General features: G+C 43.7%; 1 protein-coding gene across 1 annotated transcript in view; it reads left to right on the forward strand.

The window, feature by feature from the left end:
• The window catches only part of mntb (MAX network transcriptional repressor b), a 23848-nt gene continuing 11555 nt past the window's right edge, over positions 1-12293 (forward strand). The window contains exons 1-4 of the mRNA XM_017704352.2: positions 1-255; positions 5766-6429; positions 7278-7319; positions 9121-9232. Coding sequence (XP_017559841.1) covers positions 183-255; positions 5766-6429; positions 7278-7319; positions 9121-9232 — 891 coding nt within the window. The 5' untranslated portion in view covers positions 1-182. The remainder of the gene's footprint in view (positions 256-5765; positions 6430-7277; positions 7320-9120; positions 9233-12293) is intronic.

Genomic DNA, 12293 nt, shown 5'->3' on the forward strand with positions numbered 1-12293 from the left:
GCAAGTCTAGTAATGAGTGTCTGAAGGGTTTTTTTCCGTGTGGATCTCCGGATATTTTATGACCGTCTTCGGACCCCGCCGGGTTACACCACGACAGAACGAACTCGTACGTCCGCGACCAGGGGGACCTCGCTCGCCATTTTTATTTCCTTTGACGAGACCGCGCTGTATCGGTGTACGAGATGAGTATCGACACGCTGCTGGAGGCGGCGAGGTATCTGGAGTGGCAAGCCCAGCAACAACAGATCACACGTGGTAAGGCGGAGGGGGGAGAACGGGCTTACCGGCGAGGGGGATTCACAACACACACTCAATAAACTCCGTACTGACGAATTACAGGAGCATCTGCTCGGGCGAGTTCGCCGGACTGGACGAGGCTGAAGTCGGCTTCTTGTTCGAATGTTCCAGTTCCACCTTAAATGGTGCAGCAGTTATTATTAACATGCATGAGGCGCCAGAATGTAACTGCTGCACCATTTAAGGTGGAACGGGAAATCCGAATAAGTGGCTGTTTGCTGAAGAAATGCAGGGTTAGAAGCGAAAGCGTGTGTGTGAGTGGAGTCGGGCTGAAGGCTGGAGTCTTTGTGTTGGAGTGTGAGGAGCTGCTGGCGGCGGCTGCTGCCTGCGCGATTAGGGCACATTTCGCTCACTCGCTTTCCGGTTTAAATCCAGTCTATATTTAGTGCGCTACTATGCGCGCTGCGGTGGGCGGCTGCATTTCTTCTCCTGGATGGAGGGCGCGCACTTTCCCTCGTCTTATTTTTCACTTATTGTGCATTTTTGGACAGCGGAGGTGGTGGAACACAGTAATGTGTTTCCACAGTTTCGACTATTTCACATTCGTAGAACAATTTGGATACAGCAACGATAAAAATCCCGACTAAATGTGATGGCTGAAGTGTTTTTTTCCGAGCTCGATGTTCTCCTAGTGAGTTGAGGGCACGTCGTTGCTGACTGCGTGTTGGGCGGTGGCAACGGAGCGGAGGCTTTATTTTACATAATGTCATTGCCGAGCAGAAATCTCCTGACTTCTCGAGTCGCGGCCACTCTGCTCGCTCTCTCTGTCTCTCCTGACCTTTCAGCGCAGGTCTGCGTAGTTTCTTTTTGTTTGTTTTATCGCGGAATGCTTTTTATTTCGACTCTGTTTTTGTCGCTGCGATCTGGGAGTGGAGCTTTTTTTTGTTTCGTTCTTGAGGTGACGTGTCAGTAAGACCACGCCCCCGGCGGATACCGCGTGCTGACGCTCCGCCCCCTGCAGCCACGTGCGCGCCAGACCCTCCCTCCTTCTTACTCCTCCTTTGGGTCACAACGGGGGAGAAAGTAGGGCAACACCCCCCACCACCACCTCCCTCTCTCCATGCAGGAGTTATATAATGTACATTTTTCCCCTGCATAGTCAAAGTAGAGCTGTGCTAGTCAGACCAGGTCTCTGATTTCCTTTCCTTTTCTCTTCAAAACTGGAATAATCCTCTCTGTATCCCTGTCATTGTCGAGTATCTTGGAATGAGTATTTTGGGAACAGTCTCAGATGGGAACGCACTCCAGCCATCTGCTCAAAACAGCCCAGTCACGTCACTCTAAAACCGGGAGGTGGGGGGGGGGGGGTGTCTAAGGAGTGTGCCTAGGCTAGACCGTCCTGCTGCCCTAAGACTGCATGTGTATACCCAGCCACCCGTCCCATCCCGGTGGCCTAAGAACCTGTCCGCAGACACTGGTTGTATGTCCAGCAGAGACGTTTGAACAGGGCCTTATGCCTTTTACTGCTTATACAAATCCTGGTTAAGCTCAACTGGTCATGGAAGTTGTTTGGACTTTGCCCCCCCCCCCCCCCGAAAAAGGAGCAAGAGTTAGAGTTAATGAAGTTAGGACTGATTACGTACTGGTCGGTGTCACACATTGCCTTGTGATATCAAACAGAAGATAAGCCTCGCAGTTGGGAATGTAGTTATAGATTGACACTTGTAATGTCATGAAGCAAACTTTGTTTAACTTATTTTTCTTTGTATTAGTTGGGAATTATCTTGTGCAGCTCACTTTAGTGCATTGTGGTCCCTTCCTCTACAGTGTGTTCGCTTCGAAGCCTTGAGGGATTTTAGCCGATTGTTTCAAGGCCAACATATAAGCGATTTTGTTCAATGTAGTGATTTAGCCTGCATTTTTCCTACCATGGTTTCAGAGGGAGTCTTATCAGTGCAGAATACCTCAAAATGCACCGTAGTGCCATATTAGACTCAGGATTGAGGGAATCTCTAAAGTACTATATATTGTTTGAACCTGAAGTATTCTGACCAGCTGCTTGTTTCATTCCAAAGGGAGCATAATTAGTCCTTTTTATTTGAATGTGTTGCAGTGCAGTTTGTGAAACTTTAAAGAATCATTGTTTTCATAGTTTTTGATAGGATTTTTCAAATGTGGCACTGCACCCAACTTGCCAAACCTCAAAAAAACCCAAATACAGAGATATACTGTTTATTGAAAGAATGTCTCAGTAGTGTGATGTTTTGTATTTTGAGTTTCACTATTACAAATCCCATTTTGTCTAGGATTAGACTTATTCTGTGTCTGGGAAACTGGCTTATAGGTTTTTAGTTAATAAACTGGATCAGACTTTTAATGAAACAGCTCTAAAAGATGATCAAGGTTATTTAAACTGACTGCGGTAATTTTCCACATTAGACTTCAGTGATATTAAACTGCAGCAAGCTAAAATGTAAACTGTGGTGGGTTGAGACAGATAAATAAAAACAAAAGAAAGCCGTTTCCTTGACTCTGTATGATTCAGTGTAACTAAAACACTTGTGTGAGAGTGTGTCTGTGCTCCCAACAGTACCTGTTCCATAGTACTACTTGTGTTAGCCACATAGTAAACGTATCTGGAAAACAGGATGGCTAATAAGCCAACGATTTAAAAGAAAAGACAAACTGTTAATCACAATCACTGATATGTAATTATCAGCTAAATTTTCAGAATCCTCACAGCCCTAATCAGGTTGTTCACTAATTTGGTCCAGTAGGCCTCTACTAAAAGCATCCACATAGCCATAAACATCATCATCAAAATGAAACTTATATTAGCTCACCAGTGTTTATCTCTGCACTGCATTATGCTTAGTACTTCGGATTGGCTGCTGTCCTGCTTTTTTTATTTGTACTGTAAATGCTATTGGGAGGGTTGTAGCCGTAGACTGACTCGGAGCATCTATGTGCGACCTGTAAAAGCTTTGCGTGGGTTCCTTGCTTTGTTTGGTGTGCTCTGCATGTGTGAGTAATTGCATGTGCTCTGGAGAAGAAGGGAGGAATAGAGAGAGGGAGTTTAAATGGCTGCATCCTGTTGGCACATTTTTTTTCCCTGACTCACAACAGGCTATGTAATCTATGTCAGGAGACCAGGCACCACTGTGCCAGAAACACATGGCCAACAAGAGCCGCGTTCGCCTCTTTAGTGTTTTGTCGCTCTGACCACAGTGCCGTCCTTCTGCTAACTACGTATTGTAGTCTCCTGGAAACTCCAAACTGGGCTGTGCTCTCGTTGGCATGATACAGTGACTGCAGACACAGCTGTGTAATGCTTCTTAGCCAGGCCCCATGTGAGAGTGAATGTTTGTTCAATGACGTTGCATTATTTGCCAGTTCAAGTGAATCTAGCAGTCTTATGTGGAATCTATTCCTGGTTGAAGTACACATGGGAAGTGTAGGCCAACCTGAATTAAGGTGACGTTCCTGAGAAGGGCTTGTTAATTGGCTGATCAGTAGGATCAGGGTTGTAAGTAAAAAGTCAAGTTTGCAGAGTAAGAGGAGAGGGAATGGTTTTTAACATAAGTGAAGGGGCAGCTTACTTTGGGCTTGAGTTCTCCAGCTTTACTGAAAAAATCTTATTTATGATTAAGATTCCTGTTAAAGCAGGAAACCACCAGAATATTAGGGTTGCACCTATATGGGAATTGTGGGCAGATACTAATATGTGATTTTATTTTTTTGCTGGCACTGTCAATAAATAAACATTCATAAATGATAGAAATGTGGGCTCTATTCACTTTAGCACTACAGAGAAATATAACTTATTTGTAGAGAGTTAGAAAAGCACTAAAACAAGTAAAAAGCAAATATTTGTGTTGTAAACAAAAACAATACTTGTATGATTGTCATAGTAGTGTTCATCCCTACAAAATATTATAGGACAGACTGTACCAGGATTGGAAACCACTAGTGTAGCCTAAGTACATCGTCTGTGTTCAGTTCTTTTTACAGGTGAGAGGCTGCATTTGTATTTGTGTGCATTCCCTTTGCTCAGCATGCTTGAAAAGCTTGTTCTGTCCTATCTGCTGATTGCTAGAGGGAGGCATCTTTTGAGTGGGCACCACACTGCAGTCGTTTTTTTGATGGACAAGGATTCCCATGTGCCTGACTGTTGGTCTCCCTGCGTCCATGGCAACTGCCGCCTTGCAGTGCCGACTGCATTAGCGACTCAGAGTGGGACGTGGTTGTGCAAGAAGAGAGAAGCAGCATAGACACTGCAGCACTGGATCCCACCTCGTGTCTCATAGTGCTGATGACATCAGCTGCAAGGTTCTTTGGGCAGCTGCGACGCCCCTCGTCCCTCTCCCTTCCCCCATTAAAGTCCCTCCTAAAGAACAAAAGCAGTAACCCTTGAGGCATCAGGTACAATCCTGCTGTGTGGTTCAACCTGTCAATCACAGGAAGAGAGCCAATCGAAGAGTCTGCCCAGGCTGCAGACGAGACGCTCTGGCCCGGCCTCAGATTCCCCTGCTTCTTCTGCAGGCTGCGGAATGACGTCAGGGCTCCAGTGCTGGAGACTGAGCCAGACCACTACCAGGGCTTCTCTCTTAAAGAGACAGAAGCACATTCCTGTTCTTAACCCTCATCCCTCCCTCGCTAAGCCAGGAACCTCTCTCTGCAGCTTGCCAACCAGACCTGCTTTACCTGTTTTAATGCCGGACTACATGTTTGACTTCCGGCAGTGTTGAAGTCAGCTTTCAGTTTTTCATGTCCAGGTTGAGGTCCATATTGTAATTCAGTCATGAACCCCTACATCCAGTATCAGTTAGTATGGCTCTGTCTGCAGTAGACTGTCTTATCTTGTTACTTCGATTCCAGTCTGAATTATTACAGCCAGTTCACACACTTTCAAGGACGTCATACTCAGCTTTTACTTTTTTCTGCCTAGTGGGTGAGCAAGACAAAAAGATATGTTTGGCTTTTTTTTACTGATCGTGAAAGAAAGGACTTATTCGTGTTGAAGAGACAGTGTGGCCAGAATGAAAAATCTAACCATTGCTACATCTGTTGTAAACATGCCTGCCCTCCTCTTACAGCGGTGCCACAGTGCAAGATTTCCTGCTTTAAAGACTAGGAAAACCCCTTCTGGTGATGCATATTGGAGGGGGAAGAACATTTTGAGAGTAGACAAATACTTTTGGGTCAGGCTGATTGTTTTTTTTGTTTTGCTTATTCTTAAACATGTTCCTTGAACAAAGAAAAAAAAAGTTTATCACCCAAAAGAGGTTAGTACAATTTCACCAGTACTCGCTGTCACCAAACCTTTCTTGATCATTGGCTAGCAGTAAGGATTTGTTGAGTACTGTGGTGGTGAATGCTGGGTATTGTAGTGTGAGGACACTGAACAAAAACACAAAACAGCACCAAATTATCAGTTCTGTCAAACTGATGAGGTTACACTGCAAAGTATTACATAATACAGCCGAACATAACAAAGACTACTGCCATTGTCTTATGTCTTCTTGTAGAAGAAGAGGAGCGACGAGAGAAGGCCCTCCTGTCCCGCGGGGCCGAGCAGAAGAGGCCTGAGGTACCCGCCCCACCGGTTCAGGCAGTGCAGATAAACCATGTAACCTGGGCTGAGGAGATGCGGCCAGAGCTCCAGCGCCACCAGCACCATCCCCCTGCGCCGGCTCCGCCCCCTCCCCTCCCCCCACCAGTTCCCATCACGGTCATCCCCATCCCCATGGTTCCAGCTAACCCTGCTGCACCCCCCCTACAGGCCACACCAGCACTCCACACGGCCTCCCCAATGCCAGTGGTAACTCCCCTGGCCACTGCTCTGTCACCTCCAGCCACCCCTCTGCTCAGCCCTACGGGGAAGGACACCCACTCTCCCCCTCAGCAGCCACAACAGCAACACAGGCAGCTGCTGAGCCACATTAAGGCAGAGGCCAGCAGCTTGCCCCAATCGGGAAACAGCCCTAAGCAGCAGCCGCAGGCCCTTCTGCAGCCGTACCCTGCACCCATCATCACCACTCAGCCACCAGCTCCAGGGCAGCACACCCTGCTGCCACAGCCTGCTCTGGCCCAGCCACAGAGCACTCAGAGCCAGGCCGCACAACCTGCACGGACCAATGGCACACCGTTGGAGGACGCCCGCAGTCTAGAGGGGAAGAGGCGACCTGGAGGGTGAGAACATCACTTTATCCTGTATAATTATGTAATGTACACTGTTCATCAAATACTTTAAATATTTGAACCGATGCTTTACAAGAAATTGGCAACAGGCATTTTCGTTCATTCATTTAATTGAAATAATAAGAAAGCACTACTGATGTAGGATGTATTCCTATTCATGTGTTTTGTTGTTCAAAAATGTTTTCTAGATTGCTAAGTAAGAATCAACAAATGTTTTGCTTTCAGTGTTAGGGATCATGCTTACATACGAAATAAATGCACAGGACTAAAGAGAAGAGCAGATTAAACTAAACACATAAAAATCTACCAAGGTTTGTTTTGTCCTTAAGGAGTGATGGCACATCCTGTGCATTTTATTACCTTGTTGGGAGTTTGGTGTTCACTTGGAAGTGTTTAAACATTGCAGGTTCAGTGTTTTATCTTCTTATAACAATAGATTAAATATGAAGCCTGTCAAATCATTAGAGTTATAGGCAAAACCTCCTCTTCATACTGAGAAAAAAAATTGAACATGAAGCTCGGTAAAGCTAAAGTTATTGCAGAAATTGTAGCAAACCTTAGCAGCTTTTGTCTTACAAAGTGAAAAAAAAGAAGCTGAAGGAAACTTGATGGGCAGTGTAGGAACGGTTAGTCATTTTTTTCCGTTTCTTCTTAGGAAAGATTTCGCCACAGCTCTTCATACTTGCTCTTAACGTGTAGGATGCAAATTGCAGAAATGGAGACTTTATTCATGAACATTTGAAATATGCCTGAATGGAGGGGATTGTGAATGATTGCAATGATCTTCATTTGTTTAGATTTCAGTCCAGGTGTAAAATAAATCAATCTTTTGTTAACAGAGCTGGAACCAGGGAAGTGCACAATAAGCTGGAAAAGAACAGGTAAGTAGGCATTTATTTGTCTTTTCAGATGCATCACATATATCATTGTTTTCAGAACAAATCCTGACAAAACTAAAACCTCCAAAATGATAAATTAAAGGGGAATAGAAGACATTCTTAACTTGGAATGGAAGTTAATGCAACCATATTTTGTAAAAATAATTTTGGACCATTATTGTTTTTGTTTGTTTGTATTTATTATGAAGTCAAGTCAGCTTATATTGTCAGTACTACAATATGTACAGGATATACAGTGTACTGAAATTGCGTTACTCAGATCCCATGGTGTAACAATAACATTAGATAGATGATAAACAGGAAAAGTGTGAATTTAAATAGACACTAAAACCACTAAACACTAATCGTAAAAATAAACATCAATTGTAGAAAAAAATAGAATAATAAAAAATAATATAAATATAAGGGGTCCTTATACACTAAAGTGACATAAGGCACATGCAGATTAAGGTCTGTGGGTATAAATAGTGCAAATATAAACAGTAGTGCAATTAGAACAAGCTTATGGAGCAGTTAAAGTGATGGACTATACAGTCTCTGAGAATTCAGGGTTCAGTACTGGGGAGTGGGGGCCAGGAACCTGTGTTTTGGTTCAAACTTTGTGGGGGCAAAGTAGGGAGAGAGTTGAGCATCCTGACAAGCCTGGTGGATGAAGCTGTCCCCCAGTCTGCTAGTCCTAGCTCAAAGACTCCGCAGTCTTCTTTCTGATGGCAGCAGGCTGAAGAAGCTGTGTAGTGGGTGAGTGTGCTCACCTGCCATGCAGAGGGCTTTCTGGGTGAGACGGGAGATGTATATCTCTTGGAGAGAGGGGAGGGAGGTGCCAACGATCTTCTCAGCAGCTCTCACGATGCGCTGAAGTGTCTTGCAGAAGGACACGGTGCGGGCGCCATACCATACGGTGATACAGCTGGTCAGGATGCTTTCGATGGTACCTCTGTAGAAGGTGCATGTGATGAGGTCTGGCCCACTGGTTCTTCTCAGTTTGGGGAGGAAGTAGTGGCACTGATGAGCCCTTCTGGCCAGTGATGCTGTGTTGTTGGCCCAGGAGAAGTCCTCTGTGACGTGCACGCCCAGGAACTTGGTGCTGTTCACCCTCTCCACAGCAGCACCATTGATAGTCAGAGGAGCATGCTGGGTACACGTTCTCCTGAAGTCCACAACAACCTCCTTTGTCTTGTCAGTGTTCAGATGGAGATTGTTGTGTCTACACCACAAGGCCAGACGGCTCACCTCGCTCCTGTAGTTTGTCTCATCGTTGTTTCTGTTGACACCCACCACAGTTGTGTCGTCTACGAACTTGATGATGAGGTTGGAGCTGTGCGACAGTGTGCAGTCATGGGACACTAGAGTGAAACAGTTGGTGTAGATTCTACCATTTATCTAACCAAAGGTTTAACGGTTTAACAGTCTGGAAAGATTGGGATACTGCAAAACAATATCCTCTGAAGTTTACACTATTAACCTGATTTTGATCTGGACACAAAAAAGTAATCCGCCTACTTTGTACAATGTTGTACCTGTTTATGAATTTGACCCAGAGTGTCTGTACATGCAAGATATTTATAAACGTGTGAGATATAGGAATGATATTACAGCAGACAGGAGTGTCTTTGGAGGCTATTTTTATGCACCTTCTCACTGTATAATGTCAACATACTGTGCTGTCATATCTGCCCTCCAAAGCTGCCACATTAACTCAAGCGTCAAATCGCAATTCACAAAGGCCTGGTCAAAACAAAGAGGAAATGAGTCATTTATGACCTGCCCTGTGTGTCTGCCGTAGACGAGCACATCTGAAGGAATGCTTTGAGACACTGAAGAGGAACGTCCCCAACGTGGACGAGAAGAAGACGTCCAACTTGAGTGTGCTTAGAAGCGCCCTACGCTACATCCAGGTAGGAGCTGTGATCTCTAGTGGCCAGGAGCTCAAAAACGTGTTTTGTTCACATTGGAGGATGGGTGACAAAAAAAACATTACTATGCTTCACATTTTTGTGATACACAGTTTGTATCACAATATTTAGTTTTTCTAAAGTTTACAAACAAGCTGGAACATGTGGAATGCACCAGCAAAACATTTGCTATAATAAACTATATAAGGAGTATTAGGAGGTAAATATCAAACAATTGGTAACAAATACATTCATATAACAAGATAACAAAATGACTTAACAAATATCCAGCTACTTATAACTATGCAATTTGTATAGTTACTGTACCTAGTTTGTTGTTGTTTACAGGCTCTCTATAAATAGCATAAATCGTTCTCTTTATGATGTAAGTAGTTGTTCGGTGTTGAAGTACTGGTGATACCCATAATATACTCAATAGTGTATTGTTTTAATTTATCCTGATACCAGTGATATCAGGATATACTGCCTACCCCTGAAGGAACATGATTATGCCTTCTTAGTTTGGAGATGCTGTCACATAACAGGGAAAAGACCTACTTAGTGGCAATAGGCTATGATTCAGGTGTTAAAGAAGGTGGGGATGGTGACAAAAGAAGGAGCTGAGTGAGGTTTTAGTACTGCGATACCGAAGCCGCACTAGGTTTGCTGTGCTGGCTCGAAATGTGTGTGAGGTAGCAGATTTCCATGACTTTTTTAATGCGCTTAATGCCCTTGGGGTGAGTGTAGTGGATATTGTGTTTTCCATGCGGAACTCTGATCTCGTCCCATTTAAAGCAACACCGGCTTGGACGCGATTGGATTAAGGAGGTTGTTGTTGTAAAGGTTAATGTTTAAAACAGTGAGTGAGATGGTGATTGAGGGTCAGATTGCTGGTGAAAGGTGCACAGCTGACCTGAATTGCCTGAATTGCGATTCAGATGTGATAAATAGGGGAAAAAGCAAAAAATGGACCCAAATCATGGTAAACTGAAGTTTCCTCACTTTTTTGAAATAAGAGTTAATCTGATGTCGTATGCAAGTACCGTTTAGGTATCAAGACATGCTGTTCACTCCCCAGTACACATGGTCAATGTACTAACTTTCAGTTACACAAATGGCATGTTTTGACTTCATTGTTGCTGTGATTAAAAAAAAAAACAACAGTGCAGTTACATTTATGCACGTGTTCATCTTACAGCAGTTTAGATCTGCCTGTTTTTGCTGAAGTTACAAGGAGTGTTTCAGCCTGGGCTGCTGAGGCACAGTATAGGGCAGCCAGTCAGAACAGAGCTAATTTACATAAACCAGTATTAAATTCCAAGAAATGAAGAGAGTTTGGAAAAAAATATTCATGTAAAAATTAGTTATGACTGTTTGAGTGCTTTAAATCAAACGTTATTAAAAGTGGACCTCAGGGCAGCAAAATAACATGAACATTTAGAAAGTGATTTTGTGTACACAAGCTCTTTTTTGGTGTCAGACATAGGATTCTGATTTTTAAGCTACTTTCACTTGTGCTGTCTCTCTCCCTCTCTCTTTCGCCCTCCCTCCCTCCTCCTCAGCCCACGCACTCTCACACAGCCAAAGCAGTATTGGCAGAATAGTGTCATAGGCATATGCCACAGTGGCTTCACTCCTCATAGGGAGACCTTGCTTAGTCATTATGTTTATCAGGCTGTCCTTCTTTTTCCCTTTTTTGCACCTTTAGTTGTCTTATTCTTTGAGTTGATGGAGCTTGTGTTAACCCTAGTATTTCTGTGGAGATTGTACTGAATGATGATGATAATGTGATGTAACAGAGTTGGAGCACGATATACGTAGGTGTTGATGGGTAGACATTTTTTTCATGGACTCTTACACAGTGCATATTCTTTAAGCTGCGATATAAAATGATCTTATATAGTTCTAGTAGTGGCTGTTATACCTGTCAGAACCATTATACCAGTATGCCACAAATAAGCTATGATAACGATGCATATAAGCAACGTAAACCTTGCTAATGTTTTCAGCAGTGTTTGGTGGTCAGAGGGGCGACTGCATGGGACAAATGACTTAAGAAATTGCCTTCTTTTTGTTCCACCTTAAATAGTGCAGCATTTACATTAAAGCAACTATACAGGTGCTAGAATATAACTGCTGCACTACTTAAGGTGGAACAGAAAAAAACTGCAAAATGAAAAGCAAGCTTCCGTTTTGTAGAATTCCAGATGTGCAACAACTGGTTTTACCTATATATTGTTCAGTTTTGTTTTTACTATTTTGCACAATAAAACTATTTCAGGTTTAGTTTGGTTGTTGAAAATTGTTCTTATTAAAAGTGAAGGTACATCCCAGAATAATAAGCCACAGATAATTTACAAAAATAGGCTTACGTAAGCATCTAAAAGGGTTTTATGTAAAAAAAAAAACGAATTTTAAAAGTAATGCTAATAATATTAATACTAATAATACTAATAATAATACTAATACTTCTTTAAATTTATTCTATATCTTAGCGTTTATATGCTATTTAAAAGTTAGTTCATCATTAATATGTAATATACAAGGAAAAAAAACATTTGTCGGCCAGGGAATTTAGGCCACGCACCGACACAATTGCATGTAATTACATTACATTCTCCTCTACTAGCACTGAGCCTGAGATTCTACTGCTCTCCTCCCTCTCTTGCGTGCTCTCTCTCTCTCTCTCTCTCTCTCTCTCTCTCTCTCTCTCTCTCTCTCTCTCTCTCTCTCTCTCCACAGCCCCTCCCTTGCGCGCTCTCTGCCTGCTCCCCAGTCCACGTGAGGCATGAGCACATGGTGAGCGCGAGTCCGTTGACGTCAGCCTATGCTCCAGACAAGCTCCGCCCCTCCCTCCTTCCCTCTTTTTCCCTCCCTCTCTCTCCTTCCTGCCTCGCCTCTTGCTGTGAGCGTGCCAGACCTCGGTACACACCGTGCCGCTGTTGCACATGCTTACTGGCGCGTTGACTGAAAGCCGCAGCCTTGTTAGGGAGAGAGAGAGAGAACGCGTGCATGCAAGAGACGGCACATGCCGATGAACCCTAAAAGAGAGGAAGATAATGGC

The sequence above is a fragment of the Pygocentrus nattereri genome, chromosome 16 (assembly GCF_015220715.1).
Source record: "Pygocentrus nattereri isolate fPygNat1 chromosome 16, fPygNat1.pri, whole genome shotgun sequence".
Classification (NCBI taxonomy): Eukaryota; Metazoa; Chordata; class Actinopteri; order Characiformes; family Serrasalmidae; genus Pygocentrus; species Pygocentrus nattereri.